At 34.2% G+C, this 23,461-nt stretch overlaps 1 protein-coding gene across 7 annotated transcripts in view; it reads left to right on the forward strand.

Annotated features, from left to right (window-relative positions):
• OXR1 (oxidation resistance 1) overlaps positions 1–23,461 on the forward strand; it is a 563,019-nt gene that overhangs the window by 520,079 nt on the left and 19,479 nt on the right. For 5 of the 7 annotated variants that reach the window (XM_078153702.1, XM_078153703.1, XM_078153704.1 and 2 more), the window contains 2 exons: positions 1,155–1,323; positions 8,210–8,366. In XM_078153702.1, the coding sequence (XP_078009828.1) occupies positions 1,155–1,323; positions 8,210–8,366 (326 nt within the window). Of the gene's footprint in view, positions 1–1,154; positions 1,324–8,209; positions 8,367–21,426; positions 21,602–23,461 lie in introns of those variants that run through there. The other 2 variants (XM_020970139.2, XM_020970148.2) reach the window with 2 other exon arrangements.

Consider the following 23,461-nt stretch of genomic DNA (forward strand, 5'->3'; position numbering starts at 1 on the left):
CTTTTCTTACTACTATAGTTACTGTAGCTAATAGTAACTAGCATGTAGCATTTTAAGGTTTACAAAGTGCTTTCTTTACACACCCATATTGTGTGTGTGTGTATATATAAATATGTGTGTATATATACATATATGTACACATATTATATTTAGTCCTCACTGTAACCCTGTGGAGTAGATGCTGCTATTATTGCAGTTTTACAGATGAGAAAACTGAGGCTTAGAGCTTAAATTACTTGCTTAGGGTCATGTAATGGCTAAGTATATGAAATAGGATCTAGCATTTTTTCCACTCTGCTACCTAATTGTATATGAAAATAGCAAGGGAAAAGAAGAGAAGTTGTAATATGTATGAAAGTGGTTGACGTTGAATATATGTTTGCTATTATGAAACCTTGGCTAACTGAAATGTTCAGCAAATAGACATTCAGTTAACTGTGAATAAAACATTTATATCTTTGGTTGTGTAAAAGTTTTTAAATGTAGTGTCCTGAAAGTTGAGAATATTGTAGGCCTTTTAATCCATAAAATTGATACCCAAAATTTCTGGAGCAGGAATTGTTGGGGAGTTGTTTTGTTTTCAGTGATTTTTTTTTAAGTTGGTTAAAAAGTTGTATGCATGCACATGTGTACTCATGCACTCTTGCTTATGAGTTTAAAACCGAAACACATACATTCTGGCACTTATTTTTAAATCTAGAAGGTAGTAGGAGATTACCAAATCAGTTTAGAATTATACAGCACAGAGCTTTTGCAGACTGCAAAGAATCCCTTTTCCCTTTATGTGATAGTTTGTGTTGAATACCCTTTTCTTGTACTTTTCTGATTTCCGTTTAAGGTTATGCAGGTGGGAAAGAGAGTGTGAAGAGATACCTCTACTTTGTTTCTTACCCTTTTATTGGAATTCTTTATTTTGTCTATTGTCTTCAGACCCCTTTTGAATACAAAAATATAGGTCTTTGGACATCTTGATGGTCTTGGTGACCTGTATCTGTGAATTTTCCAAATGCCAGTTACTTGGGAGTTCTCTTTACATAATTGCCATTTAACAGGTATTACTAGTGATGAAATACTACCTTTCTGCTCCCCTTTCTCCAAATTTAATGAATCGTGTAAGATCATTGGACTTAAGCTTGTTTATTTCTCAATTATAGGATCAGGTTTTTTTAAAGAAAAGAGAAGACATCGATTGCATAAATTCTTATGTCTTAGAGTTGGAAAACCAATGAGAAAAACATTTGTATCTCAAGCGAGTGCCACAATGCAGCAATATGCACAGAGAGATAAGAAACATGAATATTGGTTTGCTGTGCCACAGGAAAGGTAAGGCAAGATTCACTAACAGTTCACAGTATTCCTCCGTTTGTTAAAATAATGACAGAGAATATCCATAGCATTTTGGAACCAAATTAAATCTGTAGCTTAAGTAATTCAAGCATCTGTGATTTAATTAGTAAGGATATTCACTCTCCTAAAGAATATTTTCATCCCACTACAACTTAATAGGTTATCTTTTAGGCTTATGAAACAGAAAAACTCGTGACCATATGACCAGTATGTATATGTGTTATCAGAATGCCAGCCTAGCTCGTTTTGGAGAAGCTTGTACCCAGGTACACTGTGTGGTGAATTTTTCAGGCCAGTAACTCACAAGACTATTGAATCTAGAAGCCTGTAATCTATATCAGTGAAGTATTGCTGGTGAAAGAGCTTAGTTAGACTAGATCTTAGGCAACAACATAGGCTGTCAGTGGGCTTGTTGTTTAGGTCTTTCATGTATTTTAGAGCCTGCCAGATCTTTGAGAACCCAGTGTGATATATACATATATACATATATACACGTATACAGATCATGGTCGATAAACAAACATTTTTTAAGTGCCTATAATGTGGCAAGCACTGTGCTAGGTGCTAGAGATACAAAGACATAAACGAAACGATCCCAGCCCTCAAGTATCTTATATTTTGTAGTGGAATGCAACATATGCCCCCCAAAATAGGTATAACGTGTAGATAGAATAAATATAGATTATTTATTTATTTATTTGTTTGTTTGTTTTTGGCTGGAGGAGATGGGGAGAGTAGTAAAGCTGGAAATATCTACATTTTCTGCTTCTTAGTGCAATGTGCTTATCATTTCTAATTTCATAATATTTAAAATTAAATATATTTATTATTTAGTGAAATAGTTTATTTTAAAAGTCAACAAAATGAAAAATACTTCTGAAATCCTTGGAGCAAAAAGGGTTGCTCATCTATTCCAACACTTTCAGGTTGTAGATGAGGAACCAGATTCAGGTTCTTGAAAATATTTAGTTCAAGATTACTCAGGTAGTAAGTAGTAAAACTGGAATTCAAACTAAGCTCTATTGTTCTTTCTATTAGACAACACTCCTCCTCCTTAGGATCATCTAGTTTAGCACCCTTTTACAGATGAAGATACTACGTTCCAGAGTAGTTAAGCAGTTTTCTCAAGAGCATATTCTGGAACTCAGGAAAAGATTAATGTAGAAGGTGGTTCTTGAGCTGAGTCTTAAAGGAAACTAGATATTCTAAGAGTCAGATTTGAATAGGAGTGCATTCTAGGTATGGGGGATGGCTAATACAAAGGCACAGAAATCAGAGGAGTTCCATGTAAGAGCAAGAGTAAGAAGGCTATATCATCTAGATCCCATAGAGAGAGTAAGGGCAGTGATGTGTAGTAAAATTAGAGAGAGAGGTTGGGGACAGGTTGTGAAAGATTTTAATCGCCAAGCAGAGGATTTTTGTTTGCTTTTAAAAGAAATAGGGAGCTATTCCTTTTATTGAGTAAGAGAGTGACAGGGTCACATTTTCACTTAAGGATAATCGTTTTGCCCTGGTGCTTAGCACAGTTCCTGGCACATAGTAGGTGCTTAATAAATGTTTATTGAATTGAAGCAGGGACACCAGTTAATTAGAAAGCTATTACAATAGTCTAGCAAGAGGTGATAAGGGGCTGAAATAGTGTAGTAGCTGTGAATAGAGAAGGGGACCTTTTTGGAAGATTCTTTGAGATTAAATGGCAAGATGAGGCAGTTGATTGCGCAGGTAAGTGATAGAGTGAGAAGAAAAAGCTAACATTGAGATTGTAAACTTGGGTGGTTAGAGAGATATTGGTGTCCTCGTTGGTTATAGGGAAGTTTGGAAGAGGGGTAGATTCTTATAAATAAAAAATAATCTATTAAGAATATTTCTTTGTTTTGACAATCATATATATATGTATGTATACACATACATACATAATACATACATCTTTATGTATATATGATATATTTGTATGATCTTTTGCTTCCGAATCCCTTTCTCCCTTGTCCTATACCACTTATCCCTACCAAAATCCAACCCTGAGTTATTCCCATGGACATTTCAAACTAGATCTCTGAGACAAATCTCAAAATGAACTTTTGCAAAACTGAAGTCATTATCTCCATTCCATCCTCTCCACTTTACTGAATTGTTTCAGTAGAAGGCCCTACCATTCTTCCATGATCCCAGGTTTTTAACTTCAGCAGCATCTTATATTACTCATGTCTCCCTCACTCTATGTATCTAATCATTTGTTAAATCTTTTTTATGCTTCCCAGCTCCACTCTTCATCTTGCAGACTTTTCTGCTTCCTTATGAGTAGCCTTCTCACCTTGGAAATATCTTTACCCCGCAACCCTTTTTTCTACACTATTATTTTATATGGTCCTTTGGCTATGCTCTTTTTTACTCCTGCCTCCACTCCTCACTCTCTAGACTTTTCTGCCTCCTTGACCGCAGCTGCCTTGACCCCATAGGTCCTTTGCTCTCTCTTCTTCCTGCCTTGTGTACCACCTCTGTTTGTAGTAGCTTTTTGGATCTTTACATTTTGTCTTTTTCCATTAGAATGTAAGCTTCTTGAAGGTAGGGTGTGCCTTTTTTTTAAACTTTCATCTGTATCCCCAGTGCTGAGAGCACAGTGCCAGACACATAGCAAGGACTTAATGTCTGGGCTATTGTAATAGCTTTCTAATTAGTCTCTTGCTTCCTGTCTCTTGTCTGATCCAACCTCCACACAACTACAATAGTGGTTTTCCTTAAGTACAAATGTGACCATTTCATTTTTCTCTTCAATAAATTTGAATGGCTCATGTTTATCATTTAGCTAAAATATAAACTCCTATTTTTGGTTTTAAACAGCCTTCACAATTTAATCTTTCTTTCCACCCCCATTACTACATTATACTTCTTCCTACATATTATGGTGCTTCCATAATGGACTTCTCTCTATTCCTCACTCATGACACTCCATGGCTATCCTGTACCCCAACTTCTGCCTGGAATATGCTCTTTCTTTGCTTCTATCCTATAGGATCTTTAACTTACTTTAAGACTCAGCTCAATCAACAGCTTCTCCGTGTTACTTTTCATTGCTCCTCACTTCCTAACTTCCTTCAATTTATTCTGTATGTTTATTCTGTTTCTGCTTTTATATGTAGATATCGTCTCCCTCAGTAGAACATACATCCATTGAGAGTAGGGATTGTTTCATTTTTTGTTTTTGTATTTCCAGTGCCTACTAAATGTTAATTGCTTGATCATAATAAATTCTGTATGTACATATGCATAGCATTTATAAGATCATCAATTTACAACTAGAAGGGACTAGCACATCTTTTAAGTCTGGTTTTATAGTTGAGAAAGCCGAAGCCCAAGGTCACACGAGTAAGGTAGTAGAAGGGCAAGTGTGGGATATGAACTCAGGCCTTCTGAATCTAAATCCAGCATTGACAGTGATGTCTGAATTAGTGGATTTTTCAAACTCTGTTCATGCTTCAACAAATATATGACTATGCATCTAATTATGTTTAAGGCATTATTCTGGCTCTTTATCAAATAAAGTTGTACCAGTCACTATCTTGGCCTCCAGGGAATGTCTGATATTCTAAGGGAGTTGATATAAATATCTACAAGGCAGATTGTTATAAGCTATGTGTTATATAAATGCAAATAAAATTATTTTAACTTCTAAAGTAGTTTCTAAATTTCCCAATGTACTTTTCCTCATACATGGATTCATCTTTTTTTTTTGGTTCATTAATCCTTTTGTCCTCCAGATGCCTCGGTTCTATTGTCTTTTATCTATTGGTCTACTTATCAGATCATAAATAAAATTGAAACTGGAAAAGGCCTGGTTAGAATTATTTTTCTTTACTGTTCTTCTTTGTTACAAGGAAGGGCATTTTGGGAAGGGAGGTGATTTTGGGGGGTGATAGTGGAGGTTAGTGATAGTGATTAAAAATACAAGAAAGAAAAGTGTATCAGTAAAACTTTAAAAATACAACAAAAGAGAGCAGAGGACATTCAGAGGATGACAGAAACAGGCAAAGGCACTGTGGGTCCTGTCATGTTGAATTTTATTTAAATACAAACATACATATACACATACATCTCTATAAATAGAACTTACTTTTTCTGGCCTTCATTGTATATGGAAACGTTAATGCCTATTGTTGATTTTTCTTTTTTCTTTTTTTTAAGTAGGAAAAACACTTTCTTTTTTAAAAAGTAGTTTAAAAGCTACTCAAATTTTGCTTATTTTGAAATTCCCTTTTTGTTTCAGTCTAGCTGTTTACATTTTAAGTGTTTAAATATTGACTAATGTTCATCTAGAACTAGCCCATTTAACTAATGACTTTCTTAATTAGAGGTCCTTAGTATCAGAAAGTGATAATTGAATATAATAGTGATGAATTGGCATTTTTGAGTGCCCTTTTGATAGTATTAATAGCTGCCAGTAAGAGAATTTAAATACAAAATGCAAGCGTTTTGGGTTGAGAACACAATCTCTTAACATACTAATTTGTTGTCTGTTTTCAGACACTATTCATTTAATTGATATTTCCATGTTAAATAATTAGGATGAATACTATGTACAATTAAAATCAATGGCTAACTCTCAAACTTCATTTTTACTAAAGGTTCCCTCCCACCTTCTCATTCAGACTGTTTACCAGAATGAGTAACAAATCAGAGGAAAAAAATACTTTGATAATAAGTTAAATGATTGATTATTGAATCTAAATACATTATGTCTTCAGATTAGTTGATTTTTAAAGGTGAATATGCCAACTTTAATTATAATTTTTTCTTTCTTTCTAAAAGACCATGATAATGGTATTAAGACATTAGCTTTGTATGTGTAACTTAGTTTAGTAGTTGGTTGGAGAATTGTGTCCAAACAGGTCATATGACTGACCTCTTAAAATGATGATGTTATTAACTGTAAAGGAATAATTCATAAGGTGACAACCCATCTCACTTATTCATTTTTTCAACCCATCAAAACACTATTGAAACTAATTTTAAAATTAATATGCTGCTAGTATTAGGTTATATTTTCCACAAAGAAGGCATTGCATATGAAAACGTTTATCTGTGAAAGATTTATTCATATATTTTCTAAATAGTAATGTTATTATAACTAACATTTTTAGTTATCTCTCATTTATCAGATGGTAATAAATAGGTTCATTAATTCAAAATAGTAAAAAATAAAAAGATTGTTCATAATCAGGAATTTTTGCATAAATTTATCTTTTTTCTTTTATTTCATGTGGTCAGTGTTAAAATGAGTTTAAAGTCCCAGGTCAACAACTTAAAAAGCTTTTTTCCAATTTAGTTTTAAGGTCAGAATTTCTACCCTCTTTTCATCTCCTCTCTTCCCTCAGTTGTGAAAGTAAGGAAAATAAAACCCATTTCCAACATATATAGAAAATTTTCAAAAATTCTGTATTGGCCATGTCTACCCACACATATCCAAAGCATACATAGGACTTCATCTGTACTCCAAATCCTTTTCCTCTCTATTTGGATGTTGATAGCATGTTTTGTTATGAATCCTTTGGAATTATGATGGTCTTTGTGTTGGTCAGAGTTCCAAAGTTTTTACAGTTGTTTTTCTTTACTATATTGTTGTTACCATATAAATTTTTCTACTGGTTCTGTTCACTTCGCTTTGTATCAGTTAATTCAGGTCTTCCTGGGTTTCTTTAAACCATCTCCTTCTTCATTTGTTAAAGCGTAAGACTATTCCATCACTTTTGTATACCATACCTTGTTCAGCCATTCCTCGATTGATCAGTCTCTCCTCAGTTTCCAAATTCCTTGCCACCACAGAAAGAGTTGCTATAAATATTTCCTGTACATTTAGGGGTCCTTTTTCTCTTTCTTTAATCCCCTACAATCTCTGAGTCAAAGTGTATGCACAGCTCAAATGCTTTTTTGGCATACTTCCAGATGCTTTTTGCAGGGCTAGACTGGTTCACAGTTTCACCAACAGTGCTTTAATGTACATGTTTTCCCACATCTGCTCCAGCATTTCCATTTTAGGACGTTGACTTTGGCAAGTTAACTCATATACTTCCTTAATTATATGACAGGCTAGTCATAAAGATTGCCTTAATGAATTACATGAGACTGTCTTTCTGTATAATTCATGCTTCCTCACAAGCACCCTTGGAATGAGGAAGTGAGCTTGTACAGAGGCAGTGACGAAAGTTTATAGGTATCATACTCTATTTAGTACTTGCAGTATTGGGGCCAGACTGTCAGGAAATTCTGTAGAGGGGCTTCACATGTTATTGGTAGTTAATGAATGCCTGAGATTTAGTTAGATAGATTTCAGTGCCTTACAGACTTAGAGCATTGTGGGACATTAGAGAGTTATTTCAAGTTGCCCTTCCCCCTCCCCCTTTTTATTTTAACATATGAAGAAACTGAGGCCTAAAGAGGTGAAGTTGTACATACCAAGGTATGTACTGATAGATGTGACTTGAACCTAAAATCTTTTGATGTTATCTAGCACTCTTCACAGTATCTTAAACATGTAAAAATTTGTTTCTATAATTTTTAACTTTCAGCTATGCAGTAGTTTTGTTTTGTTTTTTTTTTGGTTTGGTTTTGGTTTTTTGAGGCAATTGGGGTTAAATGACTTACCCAGGATCACACAGCTAGTAAGTGTCCTGAAGTCAGAGTTGAACTTGGGTCCTCCTAACTTCAGAGCTGCCTCACTGCCCCTGCAGATTGTTTTCAACATATATTACACACATAGAGAATTTTCATGTCAGATTTTGTCCTCTAAGGGAATTTCACCTTAAACATTAGTAGAGGTTGATGTGACTAAATCTAATGACACCAGTATCTGTTGTGCTTAACTTAATAGGACAGATCACTTATATGCATTCTTCATTCAGTGGAGTCCAGAAACATATGCAGAAGATACTGGTGAATTTACTAGAGAACCAGGATTTATAGTAGTAAAGAAAATTGAAGAGCCTGAAACTACTGATGATTCTGAAGCTGCAGCCAAAGAGTGGGAGGTAAGGAAAAATTTCAAGACACTTTAATTAATTGTTTCACTCTCCATAGCTCTAAAGCAGTGGAAGTTCAAATGAATATATCAGATAATTTTATCTTTTAAAAACTTTTATTTATTATTGTTGTGTAGGTGTTTAATGAGTAAATTAATTTAATATACTTTATTTTGGCTTAGTTTTTTCCCCCCCTTATTCTTCCTTTTCTATAAACTATGATTGTATAACAGTATGGCACTTAAATTGCTTCCTGAATTTGAGGACATTCCAGGTCTCATGGGAGAAAATGAGAATGATATCAACTACTTTATTGTACCAGTTGTCATTTTATCTCTCTTAATGAACTAGATTTCTAATAATAATGGATACTAATCAGTCATTCAGCAAGCCTTTATTAAGTACTTACTCTGGCAGTATGTTAGGTGCTGAGGATACAGAGAGAATGACTAATACATAGCATAGCCATTCAGTTTATTTTAACCTTCCTCTTAAGTCAGTTAAACCTAACATGCTGATTTGGAAGAAGGAGACAGGCAAAATTTTTGCCAAGTCGTCAGAAAATTTGTTTCATAGCAGTTTCTTTATGTGGAGTAAAAATTTTGTTGGTTGAAGGTTTTATTGACTATCTGCAAGCTAATATCATTAATCAACATCACATATACTAAATACCTGATCCACCTATGGGAAATAAGAGTCCCATGTTCCTAATCATTAAAGAAATTTATTATACAAAGTTAATCTTAAGAGTAAGGCCTACCAATTTGAAAATGTAAGTTTATTATTATTGACTGGTTTTGGACTAATAGAAACCTTTTTACTTTTGTTGGATGACAGGTTTTTTATTGTTTTGTTGCCTGGACTAATCTCATTAGAAAATATACAGCAGATACTAAAATGTGGTAATAAATATGTGGTCAAAAACCATTTATCTCTCTCATGTATGTTAGTGCCTGTATTTGTGTATGTGTTGGCATTTATTTGTATTTTACATACTTAGTCTGATCACTATACATGCATATATATTTATACTTGTTCCTTCATTTAAAATCAATAGTTTTTAGAATATTTAATTCCATTTTATTTATTGTATGCACCGTGAATACTAACATGAAGTGTTGTAAATGTTCATCATATTTGTAATTAGTTAAAATATTTATTAAAGGTTCTTTTCCCCAGAAAAGACACTGATTGCCTTTGGGTGTCATAGAGTTTGGCTAACTGATTAATTATATTCATTTTGATGCAGTTTATTTTGTTTTGTTCATGCAAAAGATGTGAATATAAAGAAGGCATGTGTTTGAGTGAGAAGGGACAAAAATGTTGTTTTGAATGTATATGTAGAGGAATTGGGGAGTAGGGAAATTTAAGATGATTTAGTATTATTATTCATTTTCAGTGCATTTGTCAATATTTAGGCCTCATAAGCCTTTGAGATCATTTGGTATTTTGTTTCACTTTCAGAACAATTACATATCTAGAGGGGGAGAGGTTGTGTAATGTCCCCCAGTTTTGTCTCCTTATATTCCCTGCCACTAGCAAGAGTAAACTAGAGTCAGTTAAATATAATAAATACTTATTAAATTCTCATGCTATGGCAAGGCTACTATTTGACTTTATACCAAAATGACAAGAAGTGGTAGCAACTCTAGAGTCACAGAGCCATGAAAAATGACTTGTTCTTGTTAATGACCGTGAACCATGTTTTTTTTTTTTCCCACAGTACCATTATGCCTTTCTCTACATCATGTCTGTTGTTTTCTTTTGTATTTTTTTCACTCCCTCATATTTCATATCCAGACTGTTACCGAGTGCTGTCTTTCACTATCACACTGTCTATTTTATCCCTAGCTTCTTCTCTATTCCTACTTCCATAGTACAGTTCTTTATTATTGTTTGCCTGAACTATTTATTGTAAGAGCCTTCACTCTTTATCCTCACCCCTCACATTGTTCATGCATCTGGTCATGTAGTTCTCTTGCTCAGAAATCTTCCAACAACTCCCTGTTGCCTCCTGGGTAAAGTTCAGCTTCCTCTTACTGGCCTCCCAGGCCTTCACTAAATTCCGCTTTTCAGCTTTCTGTTGTTCCTACCTGCACATACAGTCTTCAGGCCAAAATGAACAACCTTTATCCAGAAAACACCCTGTACTCTATACCTGGTGTGACCTCATTCTCCTCTTTATCCTCCCCCTTTAGAACCCAAATCAGATAGTACTTCCTTCACTAAATCTACCTTGATCTGCCAGTCATTAATGGCCTTCTCCCTTGAACCTCACATAGTGTATTTTGTTTTGCAACTCTATAATGTATGTTGTATAATATCTTCTATTTAGCTTACCCCCACCCCTTCCAGTAGAGTATAAGTACTTTGAAAGAAAAATATATATAGTAGTTACTTAATCAGTAAAATAGACATTATCATGTTTAAGATGGAAGCAAAACCTATGTGGAGTTGTTTTCTTCCAGGTTTTCCTTGGTACAAAGGATTCTGGTACAAAGCTATGATCAGTATACTTATCTGGCCTCACTGGAGAGTGGAATAGTATTCCTAGAATAAATTTTTTCAGATTAATTGAAGTTTACTTCACCTTCAAGTGTCATCATTATTATGTTAAGCATTTGTGATGGAAATATGACTGAAATGTATACTTCTTTGCCCTTTTGACCTTAGTCCTGGCTGCTACTTATTGTTGTGTTTGTCCTTTGTTTTTGAAGAGGACGAATGACTTCATGGGAGTGATGTCTCAACTTGCATATGAATTCAGAGTTGCACAAAGTGTCAGCCTCACTCTCCTTGAGTCATGAAAGTCCAGTGTCAGGACAAAAGTCAAGACAGCTGGCAATGGCCCAGGATGCAGTGGGACCAAATTCTACAGCTCACCATGCTGTAGCGCTTGTTTCAGCAGCCTTCATGGCTATTGGAACAGATTGTTCTCATCCACCCATTTTTCCTGGGAAAGTCTTCACATGCTTGGAACAAACATCCACCTAACTCACTGACAGGTCTGAGGCCTATTGCTTACCCTCAGCCGGGTTTAGCCTGTTTGCTGAGATGATGTGGCTGCTGTGCATACTAGTTTCTTGGAGCCACAATTAAGAGTTGTGTGAATCAGGTGGACACCAAAGGTAGATGAGCAGCACTGAAAAGGGCTCTGTAAGCCCTCATACCAGGTGCTAGTCTTCCTGAACACCCCACACCCAGCCATTTTTTACCTGTATGATGTTAGGCGAGTCAGTTAAACTCACCAAGCCTCAGTTTTTTCATCTCCTTAGCATGAAGAAGATTGGAGGGTTTGGGGAAATGGGCAAAAACCTCGATAGCTAAATGCAAGAATCTGAAGTGTTTCTATATTGAAGAGGGATTAGACTGGTTTTGCTTGGTCCTGGAAGTAAGGGGGTGAGGATAGAATTTGCAAGGGGATATATTTTGGTTTATTATGAAGGAAAACTTCTTAACAATTATAACTGTTCAGTAGTGGAATGGCCTACCTCGGAATGTGGTAGATTATACATCATGAAGGGCTTCAGGTAGCATTCGGAGACCACTTGTCATAGGTGTTGTAGATAAGATTCCTATTCAGGAATGGGATAGCTTTATTGACCTCTGAGATCTCTAACAATTGAGATTTTGTGATTCTGTGACCCTTTCCTAGCTGTGGGTTAAGTCCCAGTTGTGTTGTCCATATACATTTCTGGATTACAGTTCCAGGGCATAGCACTAGCACTTGGAGGTGAACAGGAACAGGAGACCTGGTCACAATTCCAGGGTGGAGAAGATAGTCTGTCGGTGCTCACAAGGGAGTAGAGGCCTTGGTCTCAGTTCCAAGGCAGAAAGGAGCACTAGTGCTTGTGTCTACAGGGGTTGGAACTGGTCGCAGTTTTCCACGGCCAGGCAGCTCTGAAGCATTTGTGGCTACAGGAGAACAAGGTCCCTTCCTGTGTGAAGACCAGAGCACAATTCAGGAAAGCAATGAACACACTTCTTAGATCATGCCACCTTGGAAGCACTAGAAATATGATGATTCCCAGAACTAGCTTTGAAAACAGCAGCACAAAAAACCTTGTGACTGGGACAGTGCCCCCTCTACCTCAGGAACAGAGTCCCACTTTAACATAAAATTCAAAGTGAAAAAAAAAATAGGCTGGGGAAATGAGCAAACAACAACAAAAAAAGAACCTGACCATAAAAAGTTACTATCTTGACAGGGAAGATCAAGATATAAACTCAAAAGAAAATGATATCAAAACAGCCAGAAGCAAAGCCTCAATTGGGGGAAAAAATGTAAATTGGACACAAGCCCAACAAGAATTCCTGGAAGAGCTCAGAAAGGATTTTCAAAATCACATAAGAGAGGCAGAGGAAAAAGTGGGAAAAGAAATGAGAATGATCCAAGAAAATTATGAAAAGAGAGTCAACAACTTGATAAAAGAGGTTAAAAAAAATACTGGAGAAAATAATTCCTCACAAAAAATAAGCCAAATAGTAAGAGAGACACAAAAATCCATTGAAGAAAAGAACTCTTTAAAAAGCGTAATTGGCCAAATGGAAAAAGAGGTACAAAAGCTCACTGAAAAAAATAACAACTTAAAAATTAGAATTGGTTAAGTGGAAGCTTATAATTCCACAAGACTTCAAAAAACAATAAAAGTTAAAAGAATGGAAAAATAGAGGAAAATGTGAAATATCTCACTGAAAAAAAAAGCGACTGACTTGGAAAATAGATCAAGGAGAAAGAATTTAAGAATTTTTGGATTACCTGAAAGCTGTGATCAAAAAAAGAGCCTAGACATATTTTAAGAAATTATGAAGGAAAATTACCCTGATATCCTAGAACCAGAGGGTAAAATAGAAATGGAAGGATGGCCATTATTAACATTATTATACTAGAAATACTAGCTATTACAGTAGGACAAGAAAAAGAAATTGAATTACAGGAGGCAGTCAAGAAACAAAACTCTCTTTTTAGACTATATAATGGTAAACTTAGAGAATCCGAGAGACTCAACTAAAAAGCTAGTTGAAACAGTTAACTTCAGCAATATTGCAGGATGTAAAATAAACCTACAAAAATCATTAGCATTTCTATATATTACCAACAAAGTCCAATAGGAAAAGATAGAAAGAAAAATTCCATTTAAAATAACTGCAGACAGTATAAAATACTTGGCCATCTACCTGCTGGAACAAACGTAGGGACTGTATGAACACAGTTACAAAAGACTTTTCACACAAAGTCTAAACAATTGGAGAGATATTAGTTGGCCAAGTCAATATAATAAAGATGACAGTTCTACCTAAATTAATTTACTTTTTCACTGCCATATCGATCAAGCTATCAAAAATTATTTTATAGAACTAGAAAAGTACAATAACAGAATTCACCTGTACAAACAAAAGGTCAAGAATATCAAGGGAATCAGTGAAAAAAAAATGTGAAGGAAGATAGCCTAGCAGTACCAGATCTCAAACTTTATTATAAAGTGGTAATCATCAAAACAATCATCTGGTACTGGCTAAGAAATCGAGTGGTGGATAAGTGGAATAGATTTGGTACATTATATACAGTCATAAATTACTACAGTAATCTATTTTTGATTAGCCCAGAGATCCAGGCTTTTGGGACAAGAATTTAGTATCTGACAAATTGCTGGAAAAATTGGAAAGCAGTTTTACAAGAACTAGATATAGACCAACATCTGATGCTATATGCCAAATAATGTCAAACTGAGTACGTGATTTAGACACAAAGGGCGATATAAACAAATTAGGGGAGTATATAGTGTTTTACCTGTCAGATCTGTGGATAAGGGAAGAATTTATGGCTAAATAAGAGCATTAAAGGATATAAAATGGATAATTTTGATTGCATTAAGTTAAAAACTTTTTGGAGAAATAAATATCAATGTAGCCAAGATTAGAAGGAAAGCAGAAAACTGGGGGGAATTTTTTCAACAGCAGGTTTCTCTGATAAAGGCCTCATTTCTCAAATATATAGAGAACTGAGTCAAATTTATAAGGATATGAATCATTCTCCAGTTCATAAATGGTCAAAGGACATTAATAGGCAGTTTTCAGATAAAGAAATTAAAGTTATAGGCCTATGAAAAAATGCTCTCAATCACTATTGATTACAGAAATGCACATTAAAAGAACTCTTAGTTACCAGCTTATGTCTATCAGATTGGCTAATATGATGGAAAAGGAAAATGAGAAATGGTTTGAAGGGTTGTGGAAAAATTGAGACACTATGCATAGTTGGTGGATTTGTGAACTGATCCAATAATTCTGGAGAGCAATTTGGGAACTATACCCAAAGGTATAGTTATTATAAGACTGTGTATGCCCTTTGACCCAGCAATACCACTACTAGCTCTATATCCTAAAAATATCAAAGAAAAAAGAAAAGGACCTGTATTTGCAAAAAATATTTATAGCAACTCTTTTTATGGTGGCAAACAATTTGAAATTGAGATATCTATTGATTGGGGAATAGCTGAACATTGTGATATATATACTTGTATGCTTTCAGAAAAACTTGAGAAGACTTAGATGAAGTAATGCAAAATGAAATGAACAGAACCAGGAGAACATTGTTCACAGCAATAGCAGTTTTGTACAGTGATCAACTGTGAATGACATGGTTATTATGAGTAATACAGTAATCCAAGACAATTCTGAAGGACTTATGATGAAAAATGCTCTCTACCTCCAGAGAAGGAACTGAGTTTGAATGCCTATTGAAGCATTTTTTTTTTTACTTTCTTTATTCTTGTTTTTTTGTTTCGTGCTTTCTTTTGCAGCATGGCTAATATGGAAATGTTTTGCATAACTACACATATGTAAGGATGGGGAAAAGGTAAGGAGGAAAGCAGAGAAATCAGAACTCAAAATTTTAGGAGACAAATGTTTAGAAAGTTTTTGTGTGTCGAGAAACAAAATTAAAGAAAAAGAAAATGCGATTCCTTGGTCAGTTAGTTGCTTATAAATAATGTTACCTTCCCTGGATTTTGTTACATATTAGATATTTATCAGTTTGTGTTGTTACCACAGATATTTCTAAACTTGTCTTGATTCTGATCCATGTAGTTAAAATTACTAATTGGTCCTTCCTATTTAATCTTTACAGTGAGATTTCTTTTGAGCTGTCTTCCCTATGTTCCTGCTCCCACTCTCAAATACAGATATGTAACCCAAGATCACTAATTTATACCTTAAAAAAATAATATATATTATGTTTTACTTGCACTTTTAATTGCTTTTTTGAGCATTGTTTTTGCTTTGGATTGTATTACTATAAATTATCATGGAAATTAGTATACCTAGGTATACATATACATATATATATATGTATATGTATATGTGTGTATATATATATATATATGTAAATAAAAACAAGGAAAAATTCATATTGTTTCATTAGCCTATGTAGTAAAAGTAATGTACAGATGTCTTCCTTTAAAAGCTTTGTTGTTCAGTTGTTTCAATTGTGTCTGACTCTTTGTGACCCCCTTTGGGGTTTTCTTGGCAAAAATACTGGAGTGGTTTGCCGTTTCCCCTCCAGGTGATTTTACAAATATGAGGAAACTGAAGCAAATAGGGTTAAGTGACTTGCCCTGGGTCACACGGCTAGTTATTATCTGAGGCCAGATCTAAAAACTGAAAGGTGAATCTTCTTGAGTCCAGACCAGGCACTCTATCCCCTGCACCACTTATGCCAATTAAATACAGTCACACTTAAGTCAAATTATTTTAATCCTTTGAATCTTAAACAAAATTCCTTGGTTTCCAGCATTGTAGATTAATTGTATAACACTATGAACCACAAAATCTATAATAATGTAAGAAATGACACTAGAAAATTCAGCATTTAGTTAAACCTCATTTGAAAGCTAATAATTGAGTATTATAAAAATGAAAAAAGGGGGTATAAAAAGTTAAAACTATATTCTAAAATTAGAGACTACTTCTGAAGTAATTTTAAGTAAAAAAAATTGGTATATTAAATTTAATAATGTCTAGTTTAAGTCTAAAGATCTTTGCTACATAAAACTTCAGTAGCTATTTATAGTACCCTATAAGTCTTTTTTTTTTCCAGTTTCTGTGTAGTTTATTTTCAACTTATGGAGTAAAACAGTCATTTCCATAACATAGTACAATTTACACACACACACACAACACACACACACCACACACACACACACACATACATATCTTAAAGTAGTGAAAGAGCATTTCTTCAAAAACAATTCAAAATTGAGACATTTCATTCAGACTGACTTCTTTACCTCCTCTCCCCCATATGTGTAAATTATGACATTATACTTTGTATTTTATATTATATTCAAAAAAATTATTCATTTATGGTATAAACAATATTATATTATTTTTATAACATTAATTTCTTACCCTTATTGGTTTTTCTAGTAAACTTTAAGTAGACAAAATTACAGTCTAGGCATTTTAATTAAAATGAAAGAATTAGCCTTCTAACAAATTCCTAACAAAATTTGGTTTTGTTTATGGTGGTGTGTCAGGACTAATGTATTGAAATATTTTCAGTTGTAAGAATTTAAACATCAGTTCTTGAACCCATATAATGTACTGTATTAATGCATATTGCTTATCTAATGCTTTTTTACTTTTAAAGAGTCTTACTTGGCAGCTATTTAGGGGGTATATCATTTTAATGTTATTTTTAAATTTAAAAATTTAGGCAACGATGTGACTACTTGAACTATAGTGGGAAGACCTGAGTTCAAATGTGGCCTCAGATAACTAGGCCTGTAACCCTGGGCAAATCACTTAACTTCTGCAGCAGTTTCCTTAAGTGTAAAATGGGAATTAATAATAATAATAATAATAAATACCTACCTCCTAGTTTATATGAAATAATATTTCTAAAGCATTAAGTACAGTACCTGGCACATAATAGGCACTTAAATACTTATTTATGAACTTCCTTTTATTATCTAATCTTACCAAGGCTCCTCATTGCTACAAAGTAATCCTTGTACTCCTCCCTAACTGATTATCCTATTCACCACAGTTCTTCTAAAATTTTTCTCTTCCTCAAACTTGCTAAAGCACCCATTCCCTTTGCTTTATTATCTCAGGACTTTACCTGATTCTTTGCCAGAAACATCAAGGATCTTCACTGTGAGTTTCCTTTCCTCATCTCACAACATTACTACTTCATCCTGTATTTTGGCCTTATGGTGAGATATTCCTTTTCCTCACTAAGGCCGCCTGGCACTACATGTGTCTTTGGTTCTAGCCTTTCCAGTCTTCTCCAGCAGATTTTCCATTCAGTCATTTCCCTTCTCTGTAATCTTTAATCTTTCCCTATCTTCTGTTGCCTTCCCTGCTACCCTCAAAATGTGGTGAGTCCTTGAAACACAACCACTTACGTGCCTGCTAGCTATCGCCTTATATTCTCTCTTTCTTCTCTGTGCTCCTTAAAATACTATCTTTACTCAGTAGCTTCCACTTTTTGTCTTAGTCTTTCCATTTCTTTCCAGTCCAGTCCAAATATCTGTGGCTTCTGATTTCGTTCAACTGGAAATTGCTCTCCAGAGATACCTATTCTAAAGACTTTGGCTTAGTCCTCATTCATCTTGATCTCTCTGCGGTATTTAATACAGTTGACCACCCATTCTTCCTGTATACTTTTTCTTTTCTGTATTTTCTTGACACTACTCTCTTTTTTTCTCCTCTTTTTCTTATTTCCTGCTCTTTCTTTCTGTCTCAGATTAAAAGTACAGCAGCCACTCCCAGCTCTGATGTCAGTACTGATTGACATTGAAGCTTTACTTTGCTCTGTTTTTTAGATCTGAGCTCGTTTACCCCTCCCTAGGCAGTCTAGTAGCCTGGAGCACCGACAGGGTCACCAAACTAGAGCCCTACTTAATGTGGACACCCAGCTCACTTTAGCCCTACTACTACTCAGACCTAAACTCAAGCTACCAAGCACAACTCCTCAGCCTAGTGTTCTGCCACACCTAACTCTTCCTACCTTTCTGAAGATTGCTCCCCAGCCTTCTTTTGCTTGATTGTCATCTAGATGATGTCCACTAAATATGATTTCTTCTAAAGCTCTGTTCTTGACTTTTTTCTCTTTTTACTTGCACTTGGTGACCTCATAAGCCCTCATGTGTTCAGTTATCATCTCTATGTAGTTGACTCCCAGATCTACATATTCAGCTCCATTCTGTCTCTGAAGCTTCAGTTATAGGATCTCAAATTGTCTTGAACATTTCGAACTGAATGTACCATAGATATATCAAACTCAACATGTCCAAAACAGAACTCATTATCATTACCCTGAACCATCCCATCTTCCAGACTTCTACTTCCCTTGATGGTACCATTGTCTGTCTGGTCACTGAAGTTCAAACACTTGGTATAATCTTTGATTTCTTACTCTTACCCAACATGATCTCTCATTTCCTGAATTTTACTTATATCTCCATAACATCTCCTACATCTGTACTCCGCTCTCCATTTATATAACTGCTATAACTCTAGTTCACTGTCTTAACTACCACTTCTCTTCTGTACCAGTGCAGTAGCCTCCCAGTTGGTTTCCCTGCCTTAAATTTCTTTCTGCTCCAATTCATCTTTCATACAGCTGCTTAAGTGATTTTGCTTAAGTACAGGTATGACCATGCCATCCATTATTATGTCTAGGATCAAATAGAAACTCCTCTGTTTGGAACTTAAAATTCCTCATAGTCTGGCCCCATCCTGCCTTTCTAGCTTTCTCATAATTTACTTCCCTGTATACCAGCCTACTTGCTATTCCTTATATGCTATACTCCCATCCCCATATACCTTTCCACTGGCTGTCCCTCATGCCTGCATTGCTTTCCTCACTTACACTTTTCAGAATCCCAGGTTTTCTTCTTGGCTTACGTCAAGGGCCGCCCTGCATGAAGCCTTTCTTCGTTACCCTAACTGCATGTGGAGCAGGGGGAGACGTATATACATATGCATATGTATATATACACATATATGTTTGTTATATACTTCTATATGTGCATTAGAATGTAGGCTTTTTAACGGCAAAATTTTTTTTCTTTGTAACACCAGTGTCTGGCATATAGTAGGTACCTAACAAAATAATGGTTTGTTTCTGATTTAGTATGCTACTGAAAAATTATGAAAGAAAGTTAATTTTCACAAAGTTTCAGGTTCACTGCAGATTAAATTGGATTTTAAAGCTTAAATATATATACTTAGTACCTTTGAATAGAATCACTAAGACTGTGGATCTTTATATAGTTCCTCTTGATTTAAAACCTTGACTAAGACAATTCTAAAGTACCTGTGATGAAAAATGCTAATCCAGCCTCAGAGAGAGGAGCAAACTTTTTTTTTACTTTATTTTTCTTTTGTGTGTGTGTGTATTTTCTTTTGTAACATGGCTAATATGGAAATATGTTTTGCATGACTTCACGGGTATAATCAAGCATAATCAATATCATGTTGCTTGCCTTTTCAGAGGGTAGGGAGGGTAGGAGAGAGGGGGAAAGAATTTGGAACCAAAAATTTTTTTAAATGAATGTAAATTTTTTACATGTTGGAAATTAATTAACAAAATAAATATATATTTAAAATTTTAAAAAATTTTACAAGCCAGCAAGAGGTGAGGGGGGACTTTGGCTAGTTTCCTTTACTGATTAGAATTTGTAAGGTGTAGCTTAAAATTGTGTTTGTTATATGACTATGCTATTGTAAAATCTTAAATCACCTTTACTCATTTTGCTTTTAGAATTTTTTTGACTTAATAGTTTTAGTTCTTGAGCTTTTCTAATTCAAGGAATATAAGAAAAACAACCTTAGATATAGTTAGATTATGAGAAAAGTAACCCTATATATTTTAGGGATATTCTTTTTAAAAAATTTTGCCCTGTTTTACTGACTTGGCTAGCTTATTATGTCCCATTTAATCTGAATCAGTATCAAATATTGTTAAAATTATTAATTCTGTGTCAAAATATCAAGGAGGGCTGCTTGTTAGAAATTTTTTTAATGCCTGGAACCCACAGTTTTTTATAGGTCTGGTTTATTTTGATCAATGATAAGTTTTATTCATAGTGCCATGACAATTCATAAATTGTTTGTAATAATCCTTAGGAAACTCAAAACAAATATTTTGCTTTCACTGCTAAAAAATATTGACTCTAAAGGCCTACTTGAATAGCCCAAAGATTTGGTAAAAATCTAACATTTTCTGCAGGTGGATTATGAGTAAGTAGAATAGTGTCAGAGATTTCTCATTTCTGTGTGGGCTTCTTGTGGTCTAAATGAGATTAGAAAATGCCTTTTGAAAAATAAAAATATTTTGAGAGAGCCAAGTTGGCAAAAAAAAAATACAACACTTCACATTCTTAGGGATTGTGAAACTTTGAATTTATATGTAAGTTGGTGATAGAGTAGGTTTTCAAGGTATTTTAATATCCTAATTATCTATGTGAGAAAAAAACAAAATGGCATAATGAATAGGGAAAGCTGTCTATGAGTCATTTCATGTTCTGTGTCTGACACATATTGTATGAACCAGGATAATTGCATAATCTCCCAGTGTTCCAGACAACTATTTAAGACCAAAAATTGCAGAGCAGGTGCTGATTTGCATCACTTATGAGAGTTCCTTGTGGGGAGAGGAACTGCATGGTCTTGTAAAACAAACCAAAATGTGTGTGGTTTCCTGTTTCAATGTAAATTTAACACATTTACTGGTGTGCTTAAAAATGTAATATAACATGTGAATATAACATTTCTTTGTATATGCTTTTTAAGTTTTTTTTAATTCTTTTAAGAATGTTTAAAGTTTTAAATGGATACCTTCAGAAAGTTTATCATATGCTCTATTTGGAAATAAATGCTCTGTCTCTTTAAACGTTTTAGCCCTTTCTTTTAACATATGGTGCTGTGCAACCAAACTTAAGTATGGTCATTCCCTCCCTCCCTAGTTCTACAATCACCACTCAGGACTAGCTTGGCTGGCATATGACTTACTGATTAGCTCTTCGTCTTGTCAGTCAAGCCTTTGTGTGTAGCATACTGTTTTGTCACTGTAGTGGTGTTCTTGTGTTGGGGATTTTTCTTGGATAGAGAGAAGGCTTTTAAAAACAGCTGTCATGTAATTTAACTTAGTTTGCCTTTAAAGGGAAATGTCTCGCCTTTGGTATGGAAAGAAGGGAAGAAGACACCAATCAATTAATCATAAATACAGTCTGGTAAATTTCAGTCAAACATTTTGATTTTTACATTAGTTTGCTTTCTTGTGGTAAATATGGTACAAAGTGAGCCACATTTTCTGAAAGTTTGAGCATAGGTAATGTTTAGAAAATGTCAAATTTCATAATAACTTAAAATGTCCTAGCAAATAATATTGTTACATTGTTATATCTGCTCAAATGTAATGATTCACAACATATAATTTTTATTTTGTAAGCATAATTGTTTGAGCCAGTCTATGAATAGGAAAAAAGCTATATCTGAATTTTGCTTTGATTGATTTTAGTGGAACTTTTAAAATCTTTTTTTTAAAATTTTCAGTTACAAAATTCTTTAAAATGTTAAGAATTTTATTCTTTAAAAGAATGCATAAATCTATTCATATTTTGGAATCATAGCATCCTTTAAGGATAACTGCTTTACTTACCATAATCCAGGATAATTATTAGACTAATGGAATACAGTATAATTTGTGTAGTTAAATGTTTAGAGAAATTATAAGTAGAATATGTAAAGTTAGAATTCCTAAGGACAAGAAATTGTTTTATAAAATTAGTTTCTTCTGTAATTTTATAATTGTTCGTGGAATTTTTAAAAAGCCTTTTATAAATGTTCAAAGTAGAAAAATTTTAAATAATTATTTTGTGATAGAATTTTGATAACTGGGAAAATGTCTTTTTTTGTTTTTGTGTTTATCCAAAAGTCCGTCATCAGAAATTGTATGTTAATAGAGCTGAAATAAGTACTTAGAATAGTTAAAGCTAATAAATCTGAATGGTTAGAGAAAGCTATATTTTAGTTTTAGCCCTTGTTGAAAACACCTTTATTTTGGTTTATTGGCATTGTCATAGTTTTTTAGCAAATAGTTCAAGCTTGCTTTAATTTGGGATCTTACAGTTCTTAAAACTATCTCATAAATTAAAACGTATCATAAACATATTGATCATTTTCATCATACTATTAACATAGAAGGTATTTAAGAGAGAACTGAATGAATTCTATATAGAACTGACTCTAAACATAGGATTTTTAAAAAACTACTTTCTTGATAATTGCTTTATTTTCTTAATTATTGAACATGTCATATAAACAGTTTTCAGTTAAAGGTTCTACTTTTGTTGAATTTGTGTTTTTATGGCATGGAATTTGTTTTCTTTGGTTCTATATTCATTTATTCAGTCATCATTTATTGAGTTTGTTCCTTTCCCCTGCAAAACACTGCTTGTCTATATGGATTGTACAAATAGCACTAATAGTAACTCACATTTCTATAGTACTTTGAAGTTTACAAATCACATTCACAGGATTGTTGCGAGGGGCAGTAGGATTTTAATAAGAGTCATCAGGTTTTGTATAGTCAGTTCTACTATTTATCCTTATGGAGGAGAAAGATTAGTTAAATTGATACACAGTAGTGTTTATCTACCATCTCATTTGCCATTGTTCCTCCAAGACCCATTGCACAGATCACTAGGTGCTAGTCCTGCCTACTATGGTTTCTACCTACTGCTAGCTTTGTTCAGAGTAGATCAGGTACTTAAAACATTTAAGTATTTACGTACTTACATACATAGTAGTGCCAAAGCAAAATAAAAATGCTATGATTTCTTACTTCATCCTGAAATAGTCCTTGCTGTCAGGGTGCATAGTAGATAAAATGTCATTTGAGAGTAGACTAAAAGCTGGCATAGCTGTGTAGCCTCAGCTGCTAAGGAAGCTGAGTTTGGTGATCACCTGAGTTTAGTACTTTTGAGCTGTAGTAGAGCTAAAGCCAATCTGATGTCTACATTAAGTTCAGCTGCAATATGATATGCCCCCAGGAGTGGAGAGCCACCAGACTACTTAATAAGGAGGGGACA

Source organism: Phascolarctos cinereus, unplaced genomic scaffold (genome assembly GCF_003287225.1).
Source record: "Phascolarctos cinereus isolate Bilbo 61053 unplaced genomic scaffold, phaCin_HiC Scaffold_4;HRSCAF=312, whole genome shotgun sequence".
Taxonomy (NCBI): Eukaryota; Metazoa; Chordata; class Mammalia; order Diprotodontia; family Phascolarctidae; genus Phascolarctos; species Phascolarctos cinereus.